This window comes from Symsagittifera roscoffensis, chromosome 6 (assembly GCF_963678635.1).
Source record: "Symsagittifera roscoffensis chromosome 6, txSymRosc1.1, whole genome shotgun sequence".
Classification (NCBI taxonomy): Eukaryota; Metazoa; Xenacoelomorpha; order Acoela; family Convolutidae; genus Symsagittifera; species Symsagittifera roscoffensis.
In genome coordinates, this window is record NC_087067.1 from 8525980 (window position 1) to 8549360 (window position 23381).

A 23381-nucleotide genomic window follows, 5' to 3' on the forward strand; every position below is an offset into this window, starting at 1 on the left:
GCTTCGTTTATTGAACGACATAAAAAAGAAAGCAAGTTGGAAAACAAGAAACTATCTTTATCAATCTAGTAAGAACAACGTCCAGACCATTTCAATAATCAAAAAGCCGATATCTTTCTTTTCTTTTTGGATTTTTGTAAGCTATTGTTCTGAAGAAAATCAAAAGTTTTGGGACAGCTTATTTTTTAATATTCTCAACAACGCCAAGTTCTAGCCTCAAAAGTGACCTATAATCTTATTTTAAAACTAAATTTCTGAACTATGAATCAAAAACTGCTGATTTTCTTATCCAAATACTAAAATGTGTATGAATTATTTTAGCCTAACGAAATTGTTAGTGGTAGCTGAAAATTATTTATATGGTTTTTGTCTAAGTTCGAAGCGGAGAAGGAAATTTTAGAAGGTTTTTTAGAAAGGGGATCTTGTTAACTATTTCCATACCTGCGGTACCCTGAAACTAATCATTCCCTATTAAGAAAGAAGTGAATAGTTACGCATATTTGAATTTTGTTTTTTTTTGTAACAAAATTTACTCCTTGTTCGAAAGGGAAGAAGAAATTGTTAACTAAACCGGCAATTCTTATTAACTTTGAGAAAAGCCATTTTTAGACTTTGATTAATATATAAGATTTAAATAACGCAAAGACAGGATGATTTGGCAAAGTTTTTTCATTTCTTGGACAGTTTTAGTTTTCATTTCCTAAACACATGTAAATAAACGATGTACCTTGAAAAAATCGCAATGAGTTGCGAGTTAACGATTGCGCCTTAATGTCAGTGAAAAAAAAACTCATTGTCAGAAAAAACAAACGTAAGAGCCAATAATGCTTTCTGCAAATCCCTGGGTCCTACATTTTAACCTCACTGCATTATGAACCGTTTGTAAACTTTTAATTATACATTACGTTTAAAAATGTGCTTTTCACGGCAAGTCCAACTAATTAAAGTTATAATGTTTAGAATAAACTTTGTTGACAATGCAGATAACTGCCAGATGATACTTTTTTTTGAGATGAAAAAAGAAAGTTTTTATCTGATATTACGTTCGTGGCTAACCTGAAGTGAAAATGTATTTTTTAAACTGATTTAAAAGCAATTTTTAAGACTTGTGAGTTTGGGTTTCGCTGAACAGTTACTTCGGTTTTGGTTTTGATCGATTTAAGAGTCAACTATTTTGTTTGGTCTTTTAACGAGTTTCCTTGAAACTATGCAGCAGTTGCGGCTGATTCTTTCTTTTTTCAATAGTTTTCGAATGTATAAAAAATTTCCGTCAAAAATGGTTAGTTAAAAAGTCGAAATTTGTCTGAAGAAAAAAAACCCCACCCCGAGCACAAATATTCCGATACTTTTGTATCGAAAGTCGGAACAATAATGCTTTCTGCAAATCCCTGGGTCCTATATTTTAGCCTCACTGCAACATGAACCGTTTGTAAACTTTTAACAAGACTGCTCGTATCAGGGAGAAGCCCTGAATGTTCCGACTGCTTTTTAAGATTTGTGGAGCAGTAATAACATAAAAAAATTAAATGTAAATTAAAAAAAATTAAAATTTTTTTTCTTCTAAAATTTGATTTTTTTTAATCATCCCCCCACACTTCATAAGTACTAAGTGATAGATTTTGCTCCTATTAACAAATCAATTAAGGCATATAAACTTCCTTGAACCAATTTGGAACGATTTCTAGGACGGATTAAATCTCGTTTACGCGTTAATAGCTCGAAAAGTATCGCGCGTTAAATGTTCCAAATTGGCCAAAATGGCAATCTTTAAACCCCCATAACTTTATAAAAAATGATCACAGGTAAAATATCTTTTCAAATTTAAGCTCAAGGCAACAATACCTTTCGAATGATTTAAAAAAAAACTCCGTCAAAAATGTCTAGTTAAAAAGTCGAAATTTGTCTAAAGAAAAAAAAAACCCACCCCGAGCACAAATATTCCGTTACTTTCGTATCGAAAGTCGAAACAATTATACATTACGTTTAAAAATTTGCTTTTCACGGCAAGTCCAACAAATTAGGGTTATAAGGTTTAGAATAAACTTTGTTGACAATGCAGATAACTGCCAGATGATACTTTTTTTGAGATGAAAAAAGATATTTTTTATCTGATATTACGTTCGGGGCAAATCTGAAGTGAAAATGTATTTTTTAACTGATTTAAAAGCAATTTTTAAGGTTTTTGAGTTTGGGTTTCGCTGAACAGTTACTTTGGTTTTGGTTTTGATCGCTTTAAGAGTCAACTATTTTGTTTGGTCTTTTAAAGAGTTTCCTTGAAACTATGCAGCAGTTGCGGCTGATTCTTTCTTTTTTCTGTTAAATTTCTGAGAATTGACATTGCATCATTTTTGTGCTTTCAAAAGTTTTTTAAACAGCCTGAAACGCTCGTAAAACAATTTCATAAATTTTTCACAGTTTATTAATATACTTTTTTACTAATGATAAATAACAAGATTCTAAGGTAAATGGCAAATACAATATTTGAAACTGTGAACACAAAAATCAACTATTTTAAAATGTTTTCGTTCTGCGTTATGAAGAAGATTCAGTTACGCTGAGGGTATGTGGATTTTCTGCCCTCTTACACAATAGAGAATTGGATTTCATCTAAATTGGTAATGGTTTTTTGTTCCTCTCAGTTGATTCTAATGATTGACGTTTTTGGTGATATGAAATCAAAGGTTTTATTTTCGCTCAAATGACAGCTTTTGTATTCTGAAATGTGGTTTTTTAGTTTTTCAAATGGTTTGCTTTCACAATTTTTTCTGATAATGCAGAGGGCTTTGTATTCCTTTGAAAACATAATTTTCGGAAGAAAAAAAATCGTTAGGTCGACTGCTTTCTATTTATTTCGCTTGACGCTTCTGCAAATCAATCAACAATGTTTTTTATTTGAGGATTGGGAATGGATGCATAGGGTTTTGCAATGAAAATTTTTGCTGCTTTGCTTTATTCTTTTCAAAAAGCGAAAACTGCTGCATAATTATTTGTATATTAATCGATATTTTTTATATGAAGGAAAATGCGCATTATTATCATGTCTCAAAAAATTAAAAGTCACCATTATGCCAGTTGAATCATTTTTTTCTGAGAAATACACTGTTTTTGGTTAATGTGGTTTTTCTTTGAAATTTAGACAAATCAAACAAACTATGAATCAACCGATAGCTGTTAACCGATAACTAAATAAATAGCAGAAAAAAAGCAGCATTTTTTTCTGAGAAATACACTGTTTTTGGTTAATGTGGTTTTTCTTTGAAATTTAGACAAATCAAACAAACTATGAATCAACCGATAGCTGTTAACCGATAACTAAATAAATAGCAGAAAAAAAGCAGCTGTACAATTCACAACTTCTAGATAAACTTTGAAAATCTGTTATCTAATTCACCTACTAAATTGCCTAGTTCAAGCTTCTTCAAAACTTTGTATCGTTTTATAGAAAACTTTTGGTATATAATGGTGTCCGTCATATTTCGGAACTTTTTTTTTTTTTTAAATTGAAGTAAGTTTTTGAAGTAGATTAATTTCTTTCAAGCAAATTTATCCATTTCAACTTGATTTTTTTTTCAATTTTCATTGGACCGTCAATTTTCAAATTTTTTCAATTTTCATCAGATTGAATTTTTTTGAACATCGATGTATTCGTTTTGCTCAGAAACAAAAATTTATCGATTTTAATAGATTGAACTTTTTCTATCGTTCGTTCACACAATCATCAGATGGCCATCAGAATTCTTCTCATTTACTCAATCAGCAACTTGACTAAAGTCAAAAAGTCTTGGCATATACTAACTTAGAACAAAAATTTATTACAATATCTGAATTACTTCACGGTCTCCAGTTAGCAACCATCATCGTCTATTTCTTTTTTTTTCTGAGGCAAAACTTTTTGAACAGCTTATTTTTTAATATTCTCAACAACGCCAAGTTCTAGCCTCAAAAATGACATATAATTTTGTTTTAAAACTAAATTTCTGAACTATGAATCAAAAACTATGAATTTCTCATCCAAATACTAAAATGTGTATGAATTATTTTAGCCTAACGAAATTGTTAGTGGTAGCAGAAAACTATTTATATGGTTTTTGTCTAGGTTCGAAGCGGAGAAGGAAATTTTAGAAGGTTTTTTAGAAAAGGGATCTTGTTAACTATTTCCATCCCTGCGGTACCCTGAAACTAATCATTCCCTATTAAGAAAGAAGTTAATAGTTACGCATATTTGAATATTGTTTTTTTGTGACAAAATTTACTCCTTGTTCAAAAGGGAAGAGGAAATTGTTAACTAAACCGGCAATTCTTATTAACTTTGAGAAGAGCCATTTTTAGACTTTGATTAAAATTTAAGATTTATATAACGCAAAAACAGGATGATTTGGCAAAGTTTTTTCATTTCTTGGACAGTTTTAGTTTTCATTTCCTAAACACATGTAAATAAACGATGTACCTTGAAAAAATCGCAAGGAGTTGCGAGTTAACGATTGCGCCTTAATGTCAGTGAAAAAAAAAACTCATTGTCAAAAAAAACAAACGTAAGAGCCAATAATGCTTTCTGCAAATCCCTGGGTCCTACATTTTAACCTCACTGCATTATGAACCGTTTGTAAACTTTTAATTATACATTACGTTTAAAAATGTGCTTTTCACGGCAAGTCCAACTAATTAAAGTTATAATGTTTAGAATAAACTTTGTTGACAATGCAGATAACTGCCAGATGATACTTTTTTTGAGATGAAAAAAGAAAGTTTTTATCTGATATTACGTTCGTGGCTAACCTGAAGTGAAAATGTATTTTTTAAACTGATTAAAAAGCAATTTTTAAGACTTGTGAGTTTGGGTTTCGCTGAACAGTTACTTCGGTTTTGGTTTTGATCGATTTAAGAGTCAACTATTTTGTTTGGTCTTTTAACGAGTTTCCTTGAAACTATGCAGCAGTTGCGGCTGATTCTTTCTTTTTTCTGTTAAATTTCTGAGAATTGACATTGCATCATTTTTTGTGCTTTCAAAGGTTTTTTCAATAGGATGAAACGCTCGTAAAACAATTTCATAAATATTTGACAGTTTATTAATATACTTTTTTTTACTAATGATAAATAACAAGATTCTAAGGTAAATGGCAAATACAATATTTGAAACTGTGAACACAAAAATCAACTATTTTAAAATGTTTTCGTTCTGCGTTATGAAGAAGATTCAGTTACGCTGAGGGTATGTGGATTTTCTGCCCTCTTACACAATAGAGAATTTGATTTCATCTAAATTGGTAATGGTTTTTTGTACATCCAAGTTGATTCTAATGATTGACGTTTTTGGTGATGTGAAATCAAAGGTTTTATTTTCGCTCAAATGACAGCTTTTGTATTCTGAAAGGTGGCGTTTTAGTTTTTCAAATGGTTTGCTTTCACAATTTTTTCTGATAATGTAGAGGGCTTTGTATTCCTTTAAAAACATAATTTTCCGAAGAAAAAAAATCGTTAGTTCGACTGCTTTCTATTTATTTCGCTTGACTTTTCTGCAAATCAATCAACATTTTTTTTTGTTTGAGGATTGGAAATGGACGAATAGAATTTTGCAATAAAAATTTTTGCTGCTTTGCTTTATTCACTTCAAAAAGCAAAAACTGCTGCATAATTATTTGTATATTAATCGATATTTTTTGAATGAAGGATAATGCGCATTATTATCATGTCTCAAAAAATGAAAAGTCACCATTATGCCAGTTGAATCATTTTTTTTTCTGAGAAATACACTGTTTTGGTTAATGTGGTTTTTCTTTGAAAATCAGACAAATCAAACAAACTATGAATCAACCGATAGCTGTTAACCGATAACTAAATAAATACCAGAAAAAAAGCAGCTGTACAATTCACAACTTCTAGATAAACTTTGAAAATCTGTTATCTAATTCACCTACTAAATTAGTCTAGTTCAAGCTTAGTCAAAACTTTGTATCGTTTTATAGAAAATTTTTGGTATATAATGGTGTCCATCATATTTCGGAACTCTATTCATTTTAAAAATGAAGTAAGTTTTTGAAGTAGATTGATTTCTTTCAAGCAAAATTATCCATTTGAACTTCATTTTTTTTTTCAATTTTCACTGGACCGTTTCAGAAAAATGTAAATGAAATCAGGCGTCAAGTAGATCATTAATTTTAGGATTTTAGCTGTCTGTTTAAATTAAGTAACGCAAAAGTGGCAGTCATCACGATTTTTGGCAAGTTTTTCGTTGCATCAGGTGGCTAGCAGAAATATAATTGGCTTACAACACATTGAAATCAAAGTCGTTTCTCTGTGAGATATTTTTTTATGTAGAAAAAAAAATTGACAATAGAAAATGAACAATAAATGTAATTTTTTTGCTCAGAAACGAAATTCTGTCGAGTTTAATAGATTGAAGTTTTTCTACCGTCCGTTTACTTCATCATGAGATGGCCATCAGGATTCTTCTCATTTACTCAACCAGCAACTCGACTAAAGTCAAAAATTTTAGACTTGGCATGTACTAATTTACCACAAAAACTTATTACAATATCTGAATTACTTCAGTTAGCAAGCTTCATCTTCTATTTCTTTTTTTTTTCTGAAGCGAAGTTTTTTGATTTGTTGTTTTTTTTTCTTAGCGTTTTTGAATATTTTGATATACTCATACTTGCTTCCTGTAATCTACAAACGCTTCTAAAATCGATTAAAATCAATATAGATATCTTTATTATCGAATCTATTTTTTGTGTTTTCTTTACAGAAATTATTAAAATTTCATCTAAAATTATAAATATGCACTTGTTTTCTTTACAGAAATTATTAAAATTTCATCTAAAATTATAAATATGCACTTTCTGGGAAAAACAATCAAAAATTATTTCACTGCTCAACCACAACTAGATTAAAATGCTTCAAGTATACACAATAGCCGTAGCAATACAAGGAAAATTAACTTTTGTTATAACAAATGTTATCTTGCATTATACTGCTAAAAGCGTTCAAAAAAATCAGCTCATATGGAAAAGCGGCTTTCACAACCGTCAATCAAATGGTAGGTCGGGATTTTGAGACCTAACAAGAGATCTTTTCTAGTTTGAAATAGCCTAAACTTAGCACATTTCTGATCAAAAACAAGATGAAAGATTAAAATTTTAAACTTAATCTACTTTATTTAAAAATTTCAAAAAAAAATTTGTGGCCAGATATTTAGATCAGAAGTTAAGTATTTCATGTCAGAATTGAAGAATTAGTTCAGATGTTACACTAATTCATTGATTAACCCTTGAAGAATTGTAAATTAAAGTTTAAAACTGGCACCTGATTTTTTGAGCAAAAAACCTAAATTTAATATTTCTCACGGCTTTCTATGATTGGACAAACCTTCAATTTTCGGTCAAAACATTGGATATTATGAATTTTCTCTACCAGGTTTTGTGACTTGGCCAAATATTTTGCTTTCGCTTAGTATCTTGTCGATTCAATAACATCGAGTTACATTGTACCTAGTCATTTGTTTCAACGTTTCAAAGATTGAGCTCTCCATTCAAAAGTTTGTGAACTCGGTTTTAGAAACGAGGGAAAGTTTGGGTCCGTTTACATATTTCATTTTGGAACTGTAAAAATATAGAGGGCATTTTGTGGTTCAGTTGAAGTTTAAATTAATTTCAGGAAAGTTTTTTTATTGCTCCAGGAATTGTTGGGGGTTTTTTCGGACTTTGAAAGGACCCAATCCACAAAACAATTCAACCTATTGAAGGCCATTTCTACTGTCTGGCTGTGCACTGACTGATTTTTATTGCTCAATTCCTTTAAATACATAATAAAAGACTTTTGATGGGCCAAAACTCTTTTGTGTATCTGTTCCTTTGCGCATGAGGAAGTCACCAGTAATGGTCCAGATGCAAAAAAATACGACACATTTTTGTTGGAGCAGTTTGTTTATGTTGAAGAATGCAGAAAAAAACACATACTATTTTTCAATTTTTCTGCCAATATCTATGTTTTTATACTTTCTCTTCAAAAAATTGTAAGAATTTGTTCTTAAGCAGTTTTTGGCAGATTTGAATAAACTTAAAATTTGGTTTTCCTGTAATGAACCCAAAGAGTTCATTTCTGTATTTTTCGCTTGTCTTAGTTTATTAATAACATATACCAAAGTAGAAGAACGTTTTTATCCATTTTTAATCTTTTGTTTTCATAAAAAAGATTTTTTTGATTTCTTGTTTTTCTTGCCTCACTTGAGGCTTCTATGAGAAAATTTGGAGCTGTTGCTGTCTCTTAAATTGTAGAAATGAAACTGATAAAAATTTAACTAAAACATTTCCCCGCTTCTATCGTTTACTTTTTTTCTGTTTTCTAATTCAAAAAAACTGACCGATTCAGCTTTGTTCACTCATTATAAATTATACTTCAAAACACACAAAAGAATAACTTGCAGCGATTATTTTGGCGTAATTCTTTGAAAAAAGGGACACGTCATTTTAAAAAATATTTGACTATTCATTTGTGCAATTGCTTAATCTGTTTTTTGACCTGTGACCGTTGTATTTTTTCATTACTTTCTTTTTAAACCGTTTTGAAATTTGTTTTTCAAATTTTTTGCATAAACAATTAATCGTTTGAGCCTGGCAAAACTTAACTTTATGAAGCGGTCAATACAGTTTCCAATTGGTTTTTTGAAAGGTAGTGTTGGGTCCAATTTTCAACATAGGATTGAAGAAATGCATTTGTGCAAAATGATGCACACATCAGTGTTTTGTTCAATCCCAGTGGTATAAAAACTCATTTTTTACGCGAGATTTTTAGTTTTCGAAATCTTGGAATTTTGATTGATCATTTTTAGCTCAGCAAGTTAATTTTGTTTAGTTCCACTTAAAAGATGGAATCATCATATTTGGCCAAACAGATAGTTAAAATAAAATTGCCTTCTTTGAGCTTCTGCTTAGAATATATGCTTGAATTTAAGTTTAAATTTTTTAAATTTTAGTAGATGTTATCTCCTGAAACTTCTTTTACTATATTGTTATTCCGCATCTGGGACATATTTAGTACAAGAAAATAAACAAATCTACCGCCTTTTTGATGTAATTTTTGTATTTGTATCCATTTGATCGAGCAATAGCTTCTCAAAGGAAAATTGGATTATCATTCCTTTTTCTTAGAAACCGAATTAATGATTCTCAGAAATGAAAAAGAACAAAGTTAGAAAAGATTGTTTGTATAAAAGACCAAAAACTGAATACTCCAATTGACCTGTAAATTTCATTCAATACGAAAAAGTAAGATACAAAATTTAAACCTTTTAGGGAATAACATGAATAGTTAACTGTATTATTTCAATTTCAAACAATTTTGTGTGGATAGTTCTCCGCTCATAAATTTTTTGCTGAAGGCTTTAAAATCATTTTGAGACCTTTCGAGAGCGCATAACATAGTCCAGAAATTTGCTAAATTGGCATTTTTCAAACCGCTAAAAGAATAGATGAAACAGATTAAATGAAACAGAATTTTAGATTTATTTTCAGGGGTCGGTCTTTATTGGGATATAAATTTTTACTTCAACATTTTTAATTGAAATGCTGAATTTGTTTTGAAGAAAATTAACTAACTCAAGTATACATTATTCTTTCTCTCTTCGAAAGCCGATAAAAAAATAGAAGTTTAGTTTATAAAAAAAATATTTTTATTGGGTGACTTGAAAAAAACAGAACTGAAATGCGTGTTTCTGATTGGTTGAACTCAAGAGAAGAAAAACGAAACACATAACAAAAACAAAAATCCTTGAATATATTTTCTGAAATCTTTAAAAAGGAGTTTTTTTTGGTATATTGATACCTTAGGATAGCGCGCATTCAAAAATTAACACGCTGTAGGATGATGATAGATTGAACAATTCAATCAGAGCTGAAGTTTGATTTGCTGCTTTTTGCTACTATTGCATAGTTGTCTAATCGTGTCCACGATATCCATTTCTTCGTTGTCAAGATCCAAACTTCTGTGTTTTGTTGTACTTCCTAATTTCCTAAATTCAATTTGCAACTGGGATAATTTTCCGAGGTTCTTAACTTGGAGCAATAGTTAGCATTGTTTTGTATTGTTTATAAGCCTTGTTTCAGTTTTTCGTAGTTTTGAGTTCAATTTCATTTCAACGCTTAATCAGGTTCGAAAAAAAAACTAGTGATCGATTAATATAATTTCACTACGAGGCCCAACTGTGCACAAGATAGGCCATCCATTTTGTGTCTGTTTGTTCCTGGGTTCCTGAAACAAGTCTTTAAACATGTTCCAAAATGTAAGTGGGTTCCACTTGCAAAACTTCCGTGGATTCCAAGCACAAAAACCTGTAATGTAATTTTTGTCGACACGTTGTTTTTGTCGCGGAATCAGCAACGAGCGAATATAGGTAGATGTTCCAGATTCTGCAAATGGAAGCAGAATCCGCAAATGTAAGTGAATTCCGCAAATTTATGCGGATTCCGCATACAATTTGCTGATTCCGCTTACAATTTGCAGAATCCGTTACATTTTGCAAATTGCGGATTCTGCTTACAATTTGCGGATTCAATTTACAGTTGCGGATTCCTGGTCAGCTCAAGTTTACTTGACACACGTGTTATTTTTTGTTTGTGGACTCCCCAAACTGTTCCGAATTTCGCAATTTGTTTTGCAGATTCCAAAAACTTTGTTGCGAATTCAGCAAATTTGCCTGATTTTGGAGCGATTCTGAGCAACACAATTCTGAGCAAAACAGCAAAGAAGATCAAATGAAAATTGCAATGCCGCGAATTCCGCGCCAAATCTAATTTTGGCTTGTTGCGGAATCCTCTCACAATGCACAAAATGCAAAATTTGGCCGCGTAATGCTCATAAATTTTATATCAATTTACTCGAATATAGAGCTAGCGAACCGAGAGATTGGAGCAAAAACTTCTTGAATAAAGTTTGTACACTTTTTAGCCGTCAAAGCTGGTTGTGGAATGTTATTTAGCGCCTTCAGTATCAAAACTATAAGGAGATGGCTATGAATTGTTTTTTCTTCAACAAAGTTTCGTTTTAAGATTTTGACACAAACTGGACCTTCATAAAAAATGACCGCAATAGTTTATTAGATTATTTCATAATAACAGTCTCTTTAACCTAACAAAAATGACCCCAATCGTGAGTTTCAAAACTGAATGGTAATTTAGATGGTCTGGTATTTTTTGTCCGGGATTTTGATTTAAGTGTTGAACTCAAGTGATATTAGACTTCTTTTAAGGTGTTAACTTCCACCAGCCACGAGCTATCCAATATAAGTCTTTGAGTATTGTCAGACAACTTCTAGCCAAATATTCTTACTTTTTTTATACGAACGATAAGTTTAAACATGCAAAAAAACTTTTGATAACACCTGAAGCGTTTCTCAAAAAGTGTAAGTTAATGATTTGACTGAATTTGAAATCAATTTCAGAAATCTAGGAAATGTATTGCCTAGATGTTTTCCTTTGAAATTGCAATTTTTGCCATAACTTGTTGAAGTTTTTCTCCCAAACTTAGTGCCAAAATGAGAACATACATTTGAGAAAATGAAGGTTTCCAGTATTGCTGAGAAAAAAGTAGAATGCGTAGAATGCGAAGACTAGTGGTTTATGGGGAACTACGCGCATTAGCTTTCTAAAAAAAATTTATTTTTTCCAATTACAGATATTGCATTATAATACTACTTAGTCGACCTTTTTGTGTTATCGTCGAAACGTTTTTAGTTTTTTTTTAGTGGGCTGTGTTTATCGCAAAAAGGCAATTAAAAGCACTGTTTTTCTTAACAAATTTTCAGATTAGAAAAGAAAACTGTCTGGCAAAATCACTACAACGCTTAAAACAAACTAATTTGTAGAAAACGTATCAAGTAAAAATATACATTCATTTCTCATATGGTGCCAATCAATTGAACTTTCTATTTAAATAAGTTATTTTATTTTCCTTTAAAGTGTTCTTAATCTATCGAGAAATTGGTTTTTTATTTTATTGCTTATTTTGTTAATTTAATGTTTTGGTTGCTAATAAAAAAAGTTTTCAGAAGTTTGGACGTATGAAAGTTAGTTCCGAGACTAATCCACATTGAAGCAAAAACATGCTGTTCACGAGAATTCTGATGCCACTCCTTTTTGCGTTCGGGTTGGTAGCCAACATTTCAGCGGTGGCAATCATGCGACGTCAGTGGTCCAAGATTAAGAAACATATTGTGACGCATACTTTGATCAGTCTGGCGGTGTCGGATATCATCTATCTCGCTGTTCTCGGAATAATGAGCACCGAACAGTTCTTGGGCCGAATCATTTCACCTTATCTTTGCAAGTGAGTGAAATTTTTTCTAAATTTATTTTGAAAATTCTTTTGCTTGAAACATTTTTTAAATTACAGTTACAATTTGCCCACTTGAGGATGCGTGGGATTTCTTATTACCAGTACTTTGGATTAAAATTTTTCTGACCATGACTTTTTAATTTTGTTTATGCTTTTTGTTTTCCAACAATCGCTATTGTCGCAAACTAAAATGTAGAAAAAGAATGTACACTCCTGAAAAAGTTGATGGATTTTTCAAATTAACATCAAAGTGAACAGTAGATGAAGAAAAAATTGAACAAAAAAAATTGGATGATATAATTTTTGGATTTTGTTTTGATAAAAAAAATTCGGATCAATTTTGTTTTCAAAGCAGTTTCCTTGAGTATAGCCTTTTCAATTTGATCGTGATTGCTTAACATTACTCAAAGATGTCAAGTACTATTGTTTCTAAAACAAAGTTTCTATGTGTTCATCAAAGAATAAACGAACAATTGAAGTAAGCTCTTCGGAGATTCGATATATGTAGTTTAGAAAGTGGACAAGATCGTCGCACGAACCTAATGAATATTTTATTAATTTGTTTTAGAATGAGCAAAAAATGTTTTTTTTAAAGGTTTCTTGTATATAGCCTATGAAAGAAAAATGTCAGACTTCAAGTAATTCTTTTTCTTTTTACAGGCCAAAGTTTTTCCTGGACGTGCTTTCTCAGCATGTGAGTGCATGGTTGATTGTGATGATGAGCCACGAGAGATATCAGGCCATGAACAGTCCATACACCTACAACTCCACCTTTCAGAACAAAAATGCATTCATACTAGCTTTTGTGTGGCTAGTGGGCTGTGTCATTTCTGGTAAGCCCTCTAATTTATCTGTTTGATCTTGTTATATAAATTTGCAATTGAAAAAGGACTTGAGATTATGGTTGCCTGCCTCTTTAATAAAAAACTTTTTTTTTTCAGTTGATGCTCTTTGATATTTGCCACAATTTTTTATAAACTAACTTTTGAAAAAAGTTATGGTCGAGTAGATAATCAAGTTGTGCCTACTTTATCCAGGTAGGTATCCTTTTTTTGCGAAATTTACATATATTTAACCAATGAATTAGTTCGTTAGCGTAATGGCGATCGTAACTAGGTGCCAAGGGAGAGAATACTTAATATGATCCTACTTATTTTTCAAGTTTTGCGCTTAAAGGGCCTTTAAGAGCTCAAAAACTGCCTAAAAATGAAATTAAAGAGAGCCATTGGTTCATCTGATTTTCTCTGAAAACAAACGTGACAAAAGGTTATTTCGATAATGTCAGATACGCAAATCGAATATCAGACTGTAAAACAAGCACAAAAACACAAATATGTTTGTATCGGGGCAAAGCTCTGAATGTTTTGACTGTCTTTATGGAGTAGTGTTTGATTTACAAAAGTTAAACTTATCAATAACAAAAAAATGTTTTAATCCTCACATGGTATGTAAAGTACAGATAGCTATACTTTGAAGATTAGAAAACATTAGACCAAATATCAGAAATAGACAAAACAGCAAGCCTACATTTTATTTGAAAATTTTTTGAATCTCAAGTATCTTCTTCATTTAACTAGAACAATCTAGCCGCGTGTTCAATCAGTTGGCCGATTAGCCGTGTATTTTTTTAAATATAATTAAAAGAATAATACAACTATGAGAAAAACTGAGACTGGTCAATGAGCTTAATAGGTATATGAGCAGAAAAAACGAACAAGACTAATTGTATCAGGGCAAACCCCTGATCGATCCGACTGCTTTATAACGTCTTCAAAATAATTTTCAATTGACAATAATGATTAATTTTTGTACATGAAAAAGATAAAAAAAACTTGCTTAGCAATTTTCATAACGTTAGTTTTGGCAAGTAGCCTGTCTCAACAATTTAAACCAAACTCCAAACCGCCGCTCACTCGTTATAGAACGAAACAACATTACCTGCTGCTTGACCCAACTTGCCCAAACTGGAACTTTTAAAATCTTAACAAAATTTATCACAGATCAAATATTTATGTTTAATGATTTGAGCTCAAAACATCATTACCTGTCAGAGCGTTTGAAAAAAAAAATTCGCTGTAAAAAATGGCTAATTAAAAATTGAAATTTTTGAAGATTTTCTAAACTGGCTTGGAGAAAAAACCACACATAGTTTGTCCTGTTTTTCGAATAGAGACAACTAACATGTCTCTATTGTCTATTCTAACATATTCTTAAGAGTTTTCGAGCCGTTTTAAACGCCGCTCAAATGTTATTACTGCGATATGTTTTGCTTATCAGTTATCATAATTTGGTCAAAAACACAGTTTTTATGCCCTCATAACTTTGCCGAACTTCCTAACAGGTAACATTACGAGGCCAAACTGTGCTTTTTAGGAAATTTAAGCGGAATCCGCAACAAGGATGCTCCCTTTGTTTTTTCATTTTCTTTGATCGTTCCGACAGTGCACATTTTGGCCTTGTAATAAAAAAATCTTTTGTTTCTGAGTTTAAGGTATCAATAGTTCAGCGAGTTTAGGATGATTTAAGAAAATCCCGTCAAAAATGACGAATTAAAAATATGAAATTTCTCTGGAGAAAATATCACACCCAGAACAATTATTCTGTTTGTTTTTCTATAGAGCTTGGAATAAAGTTATTGAATTTTACGAGCTAACCGACATACCAAGTATCAACAGTGTCAATTATAGAAAGGATATGAATTATTATCACATGAGTTGAGTAAATTCATCATAATCTTTTTAACGTGGTTTTTACGGAAGCTTGCATGACTTTCAGGTTTTTTATTTAATAGTTACCAAAAATTTAGTTCGCTGATTGTAAAATTAAAATATTAATGAAACAGTTCGGTAATATAACTTATCGTTTTTGACATCAAATTCTGATGTTTCAGCGCCCATTGCAATTTTCACTGATGCAAAAGAGGGTACCTATCCAGATCTAAGAGCAGACCCTGATTCCCCTAGGAACATAACTGTTCTCCATTGCGGCAGCTCATGGGATCCGACCTGGAAATCTGTCTACTTCACATCTCTGGCTGTCGTGGAGTGCTTAGTACCAGTGGCTGTGATGGTATTCTTCTATATCGGAGTGTTCAAAAATTTTGTCCGTCAAATAAGGTCAGATTGTATCCTAGCTAATTTACTCGTTAGAAGTTACAGTCATTTATAAAATGAGTTTGTTAAATTTGATTTTCAGTCAAAACTAATTCGAAAAATATTTTTTTCTCAAAATTGACCAACACTGATTTTGCTAGCCCCTTTTATTTTATTGTTAAGACCATTTATCCACGAAGGAAAGGAAATGACCAACATACGAGCCGTACAGCTCATCACACCGAACCACAGTTGTGCCCCTGTTTAAAAACTACATGGAGTTTTGCTTGGTTAAATTTCTGTGCTGGCTAATGTTGCCTCATCCACAAGCAACGATCCCAAATTATTATGGGCAACAAACATCCGAACTTTCGATAGAGAGGTGGAGACATAAACTTGTTCCCCACCGCTCTTCTATTAAATCAAGCAACACTTTCAACTTTTTTTTTTTGCATTTCAACATCAATAAAGCTGATGCTTCCTAAATTGAATTGTTTGTATGGCAATAGTATTTCTGCCTCGCGAGATCAAAACTTATAAATTTGAGCCAGCGGCAGCTTTTGTTTACAAACTCAGTCATTATTTGGTTATGACTTCAATCAGCATTTTCGTAAGACATTGATTGACATTGCAATTCTTGCAATTCATGCTAATTGCTCTATAAAAGCTATCTTGGTACGCGAATCAGACTTTTCAGGCTGATAGGAGGCAGAGTTGAAAGCCAATCCAACGGATCAACAATTTGCAATTTTGTAAGAAAAAGCTTTAACTCAAAGCCGTAAAAAACTCGAAGCATAAAAAAAACTAATAAAGTGTGACCATATCAGTTTTTTGTTTGACAGAGAGTTTCATATCATCTCTTCTGCTATCTGCGCTCCTGAAAGTTTTGGTACAGAACTGAAATCAAATTACACCACTTTACGAGAATTAAGAGCTTGATTTTGAGTTTGGAAACAATTTTTGAGAGATTTTATCCCCTTTTGGTATTATTTTATAACATCCATTTTCGGCCGAACAACCCTAAACTTTTTCTAAAGGAGGATTTTCCGGCAATACATAATAATAGTGAACGGGAGCGCGCGTCAAAAAACTGAATTTTTTTTGGCCCAAATTTTCGAAAAATTGCCCAAAAACGGAGGAAAATTTTTGGTCAAAATAGGGTTTCTATGGTGATCCGGGAGCGTTCGGAAAATGAATTTGGTCGACGTCAAAAAAGGTCTGCCCCTTCCCTCCCCCTCGAGAAAATCCTAGATCCGCCCCTGTTTGTGCAGACACGGAAGTTTGTACCTAGTAACGATGATAGTCTTCAATTAGCGAGTGTGTGCTCCATTTTAGGAATCCGAGAAGCGCTTTGTGCCACATCAATCAAAATCGACTCAGTTTGGTGCTGGGTCTGATCGTTCTCAGCTTTATCGTCTCGTACGGACCCTTCTACATGATCCAGATGGTAAACGAATTCCACTTTCTGAAGAACCACCAACTATCTGTCATCTACATGACAGTTGTGTTCCAAATTCTGACATATGTCAACAGCTGTTTGAATCCCATTCTCTACAGCGGATTCACAAAAAAATTCATGCTGATTCGAGACCTGTCGGACTCGACTGCGCAAGGAAATAATCCAGCGACTGTACCGGATGGCGACGGGGATCGATGCCTCGAAGATAAAGCGCCGTATGTTCCGTCTACATCTTTTGAGCTTTCAAATAAAATGGTTTCCACCGGCGCCTAGCGTTCAACATATCAACTGGTTTTCAAGTTGGCAAACTTTAAAATATTGGAAGCTAAACAAATTTTTCCTGCCTGCACGAAATTGGAATCTGATCCCTGAAAAATCCCCAAGGTTGCATAAACGAACCCATCTGCTGTATTAGAAAATGAATTTCCTGTGTCGAGTTGCTCAACTAATGAATAGACTGCCATTTGATGATTTTGAGGTTTCGATCAATCTCTGCAAAAGGAGAGAGCCAATTAATTTCAAAAACACAAATTATATATCTGATTTAAACGGATGAAATGCATATGCCAATATGTTAAAATTGAAAGCAAGGCTACTCCTGTCATCGCTTCTAATAAGAATATTCTTTTTGCCCTTGAATGGGTTTAGAATTCAGTTCAAAATGTGTTTTTTTTTAATGTTTTGGATTTTTTCTATTCACAAAGGAATCGATGTCTTTTGGGTTGAGGTATGAAGTTTTATGCAAAGTTGTTAAATAAAATAATCGATTATTGTCCATGATAATTCAGTGAACAAGCCTATTTGGTTCCAAATTTTGTTCCGAAAAAAAATTGAATGAGTTCGACATTATTTGAGACCATCTCATCAAAAAGACGATGCAAAAATTTGACAGAATACAAATTTTAATGCAGCTATATGATTAGGCCGAGCGCCTTAGTCTAAATTTTCCATAATCTTATATATCACACAATTTAAGGACTCAAATAGTGTATTATTGGAACTTGATTGTGCTGAAAAAAGTTACAAACTGCCGTATTTATTTTGCAGAATTCTTCATAATGTTAATATAATTGTTCAATCTACAATAATTGCTCCAATTATTTTTTTAATTAGTGTTTCTCAGATAAGTATTTGCATATGAGTTTTGGATGTAAAGTTTGCAGAAAAATAGAAAATATTTTTGTCAATAATAAAATATCTTCGCTAAGAAGTCTAAGTCTTACATGAGCCATTAGCAGTCAAGAAATAGATGTGAAAGCAATCATTAGCATCACTAGATGAAAAATCAACCGAACGGCTTACACCAGGGCGGGGTTCAGTGTTTAAAACGTATTTTTTTAAAGTGGTTATTGATGTCGAGCTTGGTCGATCAATATATCAAGATTCATTTTACAGTTGATGAAAGTTTTAATTTCAATGCTTTCTTCCCAACTTAGTCTGGCTGTGTCAAAATCACAAATTTTTCACATATATCAAGTATTTGAGACAATTTACCGCGCTTAAGTTAAAATAAAAATTGATATGACGGCAGAAGTTGATAATCATCAACATCCACGGTGGGACCTTCATGCTTTCATGCCACAGGGGAGGATGACAAGCCCAGCCCTTATCACGCTTTTATTGAGGTTAGTTTTATATCAATCAAATCTTTAGGAGATACTCGTGCAAGTTTTACCGCTGGTCTTGTTAAACCACCTAACGCCGTTTTGAGCTTACACGAGCGCGCGATGCCATCAGAGCCGGTAAAATTTCTAGCACGCATCCTAGTGATCAGATGCCTCCTGTTGATAGTCCTCAAGTATCCAAATAAAGTCATATTTTTTAAATATTTCCTCGGATTGCGTTCATTTAGTCCTTCTCATGAGAACAGGAGCCTAAATTTCCTAAAGACGCCTCCGGAAGCTGTCAATTCTATCTTCTGTTTTATTTTATTACTTTAAACTATCTAATTATTTCAAACTTATTTCCTATGGAAACAAACCGATGCTCAAATGCCTCAAAATCCGTAATAGTTGTCGAACTTTAAGCTAACCTTACAATAGTTTTATAGAGAAGCATTAAAGCCTCTTTGCAAATGAAAACCCAAACTTTTTTGCGACCTTTAAATTGTCTAAATTACGTCGGGCAAATTTCAAAAAATTGATAAAACGTCAGGTGTTTCTAATTTTTTTTTTCTATTTCTCACTAATTCTTTTGCTGTACGTTTTTTGCTGTACTCTTTCTGTTTATGTTTTTTTTTGCATTATATGCTTTTTGCGTTGAACAAACTCCAAACACACGTTTGAGCTTTACAGACTGACGGACTTCTCTTCGCAAGTTATCTTTTCAGTTGGCAAATTTTCAAATGGTGCTGATTCAAATTATCCAGAAAAACGAATGAAACTTAGTGTTTGAAACGCGTTTTTCTCAAAATGGATTGACTTTAGAAAAAAAATTGAAGACAAAACTTACGTCGAATTTCAGCTGAATTTTCTTACGAATTTCGGGCGCCAAATGTCTAAAGTTTATAATCTCCAAAAGATGGAAAAACGTCTAAAAATTGTTTTTTTTTTAATAAAACAAATGGTTTTTTTATAAAATAAAATTGATTTTTTTGCTATTATTCAAAAAAAAGTAAATATAATTAGACAAAAATGTGATGACTTACTTAGCCTTCCTCAAATTTTGTTGGGCTATATAAAAGGACCGCCTTGATTTTTTTCGTCAGTTTGAACCAATAGTTTTGGTGTAAGTTTTGATTGACTAAAAAGTAGTAGGGGTAATTTATGTGGTTAAGTTGGTAGTTTTTAGGGTTAAAAATGGTAGTTATTGGCTTTTTGGAACCCAACTTCGCACAATATTTTGCCCTATATCAAATTTCTGCTGAAAGTCTATGTAATCTTTGTCTTCAATTTTTAGTCTAAATGCAATCCATTTTGAAAAAAACGCGTTTTGAATTCCAAGTTTTATTCGTTTTGTCCCGGTAAAATAAATCAGCCCTGTATCTTGTAAAGGTCATCAGAATAGAGTTTTCCTCTAAAACACCGTATCAATGCGGTAAGAATACACATTTGAATTGATTTGACCTGCACTTTGGGGCTTTTTCCCGGCTTGAAACTCTAATCTGAAGTGTACAGGATGTTCAAGTGTACAGGATGTTCTCATTTTTTAAGATACCGCGCGAAGAGAACCATTCTGTAAATCTCTAATGCATGCAATAATTTTTTTCAGCAAAAAAGCAGCTATTCTAATGTTGAAGTTTCTTGAACTATGTTTGACAAGAAAATGTTGATGAGTTTTTTACCATCAACTCGCCCTCGAATTCATGTAGTAATGAATTTTGGCGAGGATCTGCCGGCTGTAGAAAAAAAAATTGTCGTTACCATAGTCAATTTTGTAAAATGAAACCAAAGGAGAGGCTTCTGTGTATTTTTCTATACATTATTATGCATAGATATCATTTACACTTATGTTGATAACAACAATCGTTGGTGGAACCCTGATTTTATAATCAGTGACAGTTGTACGTCCGAGACGAAAATTTTAACCATTCTTGACAAAATTTGTCGTAATCTTAAATGTTGTTCTGTTCATATTTTGTTGATGTCAGCGCCACAGAAAACAAAACTTACTCTCAAATTATGTCGAATTTGTTAAATACTTTATAAAATAAGTCATTTTAAGGCATGATGCAGAAACAAAATAATTATACTCTAGCGAACTTGGATCAATCTTGATGTCTGCACTACTCAAAAAGGTCAAGATTAAGCTGAAGTGGTTTTCAATTAGTTGCGAGTCTTGATGGCCATATTCTATGCGCTTTTTCAATCTTCTCAAGTTGTTTTGTTTTGATTTGGAATTATCTAATCATATTTACGTAATTTCTATCAAATTCATTGAAACATACTTATCAGTCATAAGTGAATCAAAAGTTGCTTATCATTCAAGGTAGCTGAAATTTTAAAAAAGAGAGCTGATTTTGCCGAAACAAAGAAATATACAAAGAATTGTTGTGTATATTTTGTGAACGGTTGACGGGATTTTTTTCCAGTTTTGAAAAAGAACATGGCGAACTCTGTTTTTTTTACTGTTCGGAAAAAAAAAAACGAACAGTCTTTCGACATAATTAATTTCTTATTGCAAAAAAAATTATGATCAGAGAAAAAAATATGAATTTGTAAAAGAATTTTTGGAATATTCATAATTTGCGCCAAATTTGATTAAAGTTTGAGCTCCATAGTACTAAATAACTTCCAGGTTAAAATGATATTTGTAATTCGATTTACATATTTATCATCACTCCTAATTACTATTTTCGATATTCATAAATTGTTGCCGCGACCAAAAACAACTTGTATCGAAAAACATTTAAGAAAAACGTCATTTGAAGAAAACAAAATTTAGGAAAACGACAACACGCAAAGTTTAAAAATTAGTTCATAATTTAATAATTTTGGTTGAAATTTTCCGACGATAAAGGTTGTACTGTACTAACTTTTGCATAAATTCCTACCCTCTGCTGGCAGGCTTGCAGCCCATCCAGTATATTGTGATTCTCTTCTGATGCAATATTTGACTTAAATTGTGTTGTTTTTGTTTCGGTTGTCTTATTGCGTCATTAAGTATTCGTTACCAAAGTAAATGAATATTTGTGCTCGGGTGGGTTTTTTTTTCTTCAGACAAATTTCCACTTTTTAACTATCCGGGTTGACCAAAAATGCTTATCATATAATTCTCACAAACGGGAAATTTCTTGTCATACAATTCCATACAATTCCATACTTACAGAAAATTGTATGAAATCTCTATAAAAAACATTTTCCCATAAATGGAAATTGTATGACTAACATTTTGGCCATAAATGAAAATTGTATGGCTAAAAATTAATCATTTCTGAGAATTGTATGCCAAACAGTTTTCGGAATTTTTTTTTCAAATGCGGCACAAATTACAATAAGCCCATCTAATAAGCCGTGCAGTCTCTGAACAGAGAAGAAAACCTGAGGAAAAAAAAGTTTTTTTTTTTAGAAGTTGCAACCTCAGTTTCTTAATTTTCTGCAGGAAATTTTCTTAACTTTTTAGATAGCAGCAGGGTCGTAATCTCATCCTAAGGGGGCAATACTGGAGAGGGGCTACCTCAAACAAGAATTATAAAAAAACCTTTATTTTTTTTTAAAAAAACCTTTAAATCATTTGAAAAGTATTGTTGCCCGGAGCTTAAATTTGAAAAAATATTCCGCCTGTGATCATTTTTTGCAAAGTTATGGGGGTTTAAAGATTGTCATTTCGGCCAATTTGGGACAATTAACGCGAGAGATTTAATCCGTCTTAGAAAACGTTCCAAATTGGTTCCAAAAGCTTATATGTCACAATTGATTTGGTAATAGGAGCTAAATCTAATATGTACTTAGTACTTAATATGGCGTGTGGAGGGATATGGCGTAATAACCACTTTGTACTTAATATGGCGTGTGGGGGGATTTTTCACAAAAAAAATACTTTAAAAAAATTTCAATATTATTTCATTACATTCAAATTTTTCAAGTTATTGCTGCTCCATAGACCTTAAAAGGCAGTCGGCAGTCGGATCATACGAGCAGTCTTGTTAAACTTTTAATCTAAATAAATGAGTCGTAGTTGACATACAAAATTGCATGGACATTCAAAAAAAACTTAGATGTATTTACACTCAAGCTTAGTGAAACATCGTTTCCAGTTTTCGGTTTTTTCTTTCAGCATTTTTCTACCTTAAAATGTTTAAATTTAAGAGAGCTCGTAAAATGTACTTGGTTGGCATGAAAAAAGATAACTAATGTTCGAAAAGTTTCAAAATCCGTCGCCCGCTACCTTCTCGAGCTCGTTTACTCGTTTTGCTTGCAAGCTACTATTTGTTGCGAGCTTCAACGTGTCACAATCAGTACAATTCCATTCAGTACAATAGCCATTACATTGGCTAATGTCAGTAATTGAGCAAATTGACATTCATCTATCGAGATTGACAATTATTTATGTCGGAAAGTGAACAAAATAGCATTTTTTTTTTCGATTATATGTTTTATACGAGGCTCCATTTTGCGGAGAATACAGACTTTTCCTTGACCTATTTATTAATTAAGTTTACATATTGACTTAAGTTTCGCTCTTTTCACTGTTAAAAAGGCTATTTCTTCTGCTAATACCCGCCTACAGCGTTTATTCGTTTAAATGTCACAAGTACTTCAATTAGAGCTTTTGACCCATTGGTCTAAACAAAAAGCTATTCGCCTACTGGATTTAAAGTTCGACGTTCATATTTTTATTCAAAATGCTACAATACCTTTTCAGAGACCATAAAAGGTGTAAAATCTAATTCAAATCTTTCATACAAAAGAGCCAACTGCTGCATACTCGGATTGAATTAAATCGGTGGTCATTGATGATCCATTACTATATCAGATGTTACTTTTTTGAGCGATAAATCAGCAATGCCGAATCGATGTTGTGGATTTTTAAATTCGACCTCGAAAAACACGTACCTGCACATG

At 32.2% G+C, this 23381-nt stretch overlaps 1 protein-coding gene across 3 annotated transcripts in view; it reads left to right on the forward strand.

The window, feature by feature from the left end:
* Positions 1 to 17903, forward strand: part of LOC134847929 (somatostatin receptor type 5-like) — an 87408-nt gene extending 69505 nt beyond the window's left edge. For all 3 annotated transcript variants that reach the window (XM_063865222.1, XM_063865220.1, XM_063865221.1), the window contains exons 2-5: positions 12041 to 12318; positions 12988 to 13160; positions 15218 to 15443; positions 16755 to 17903. In XM_063865222.1, the coding sequence (XP_063721292.1) occupies positions 12095 to 12318; positions 12988 to 13160; positions 15218 to 15443; positions 16755 to 17151 (1020 nt within the window). In that variant the 5' untranslated portion in view covers positions 12041 to 12094 and the 3' untranslated portion in view covers positions 17152 to 17903. The remainder of the gene's footprint in view (positions 1 to 12040; positions 12319 to 12987; positions 13161 to 15217; positions 15444 to 16754) is intronic.
* Positions 17904 to 23381: the final 5478 nt, after the last annotated feature.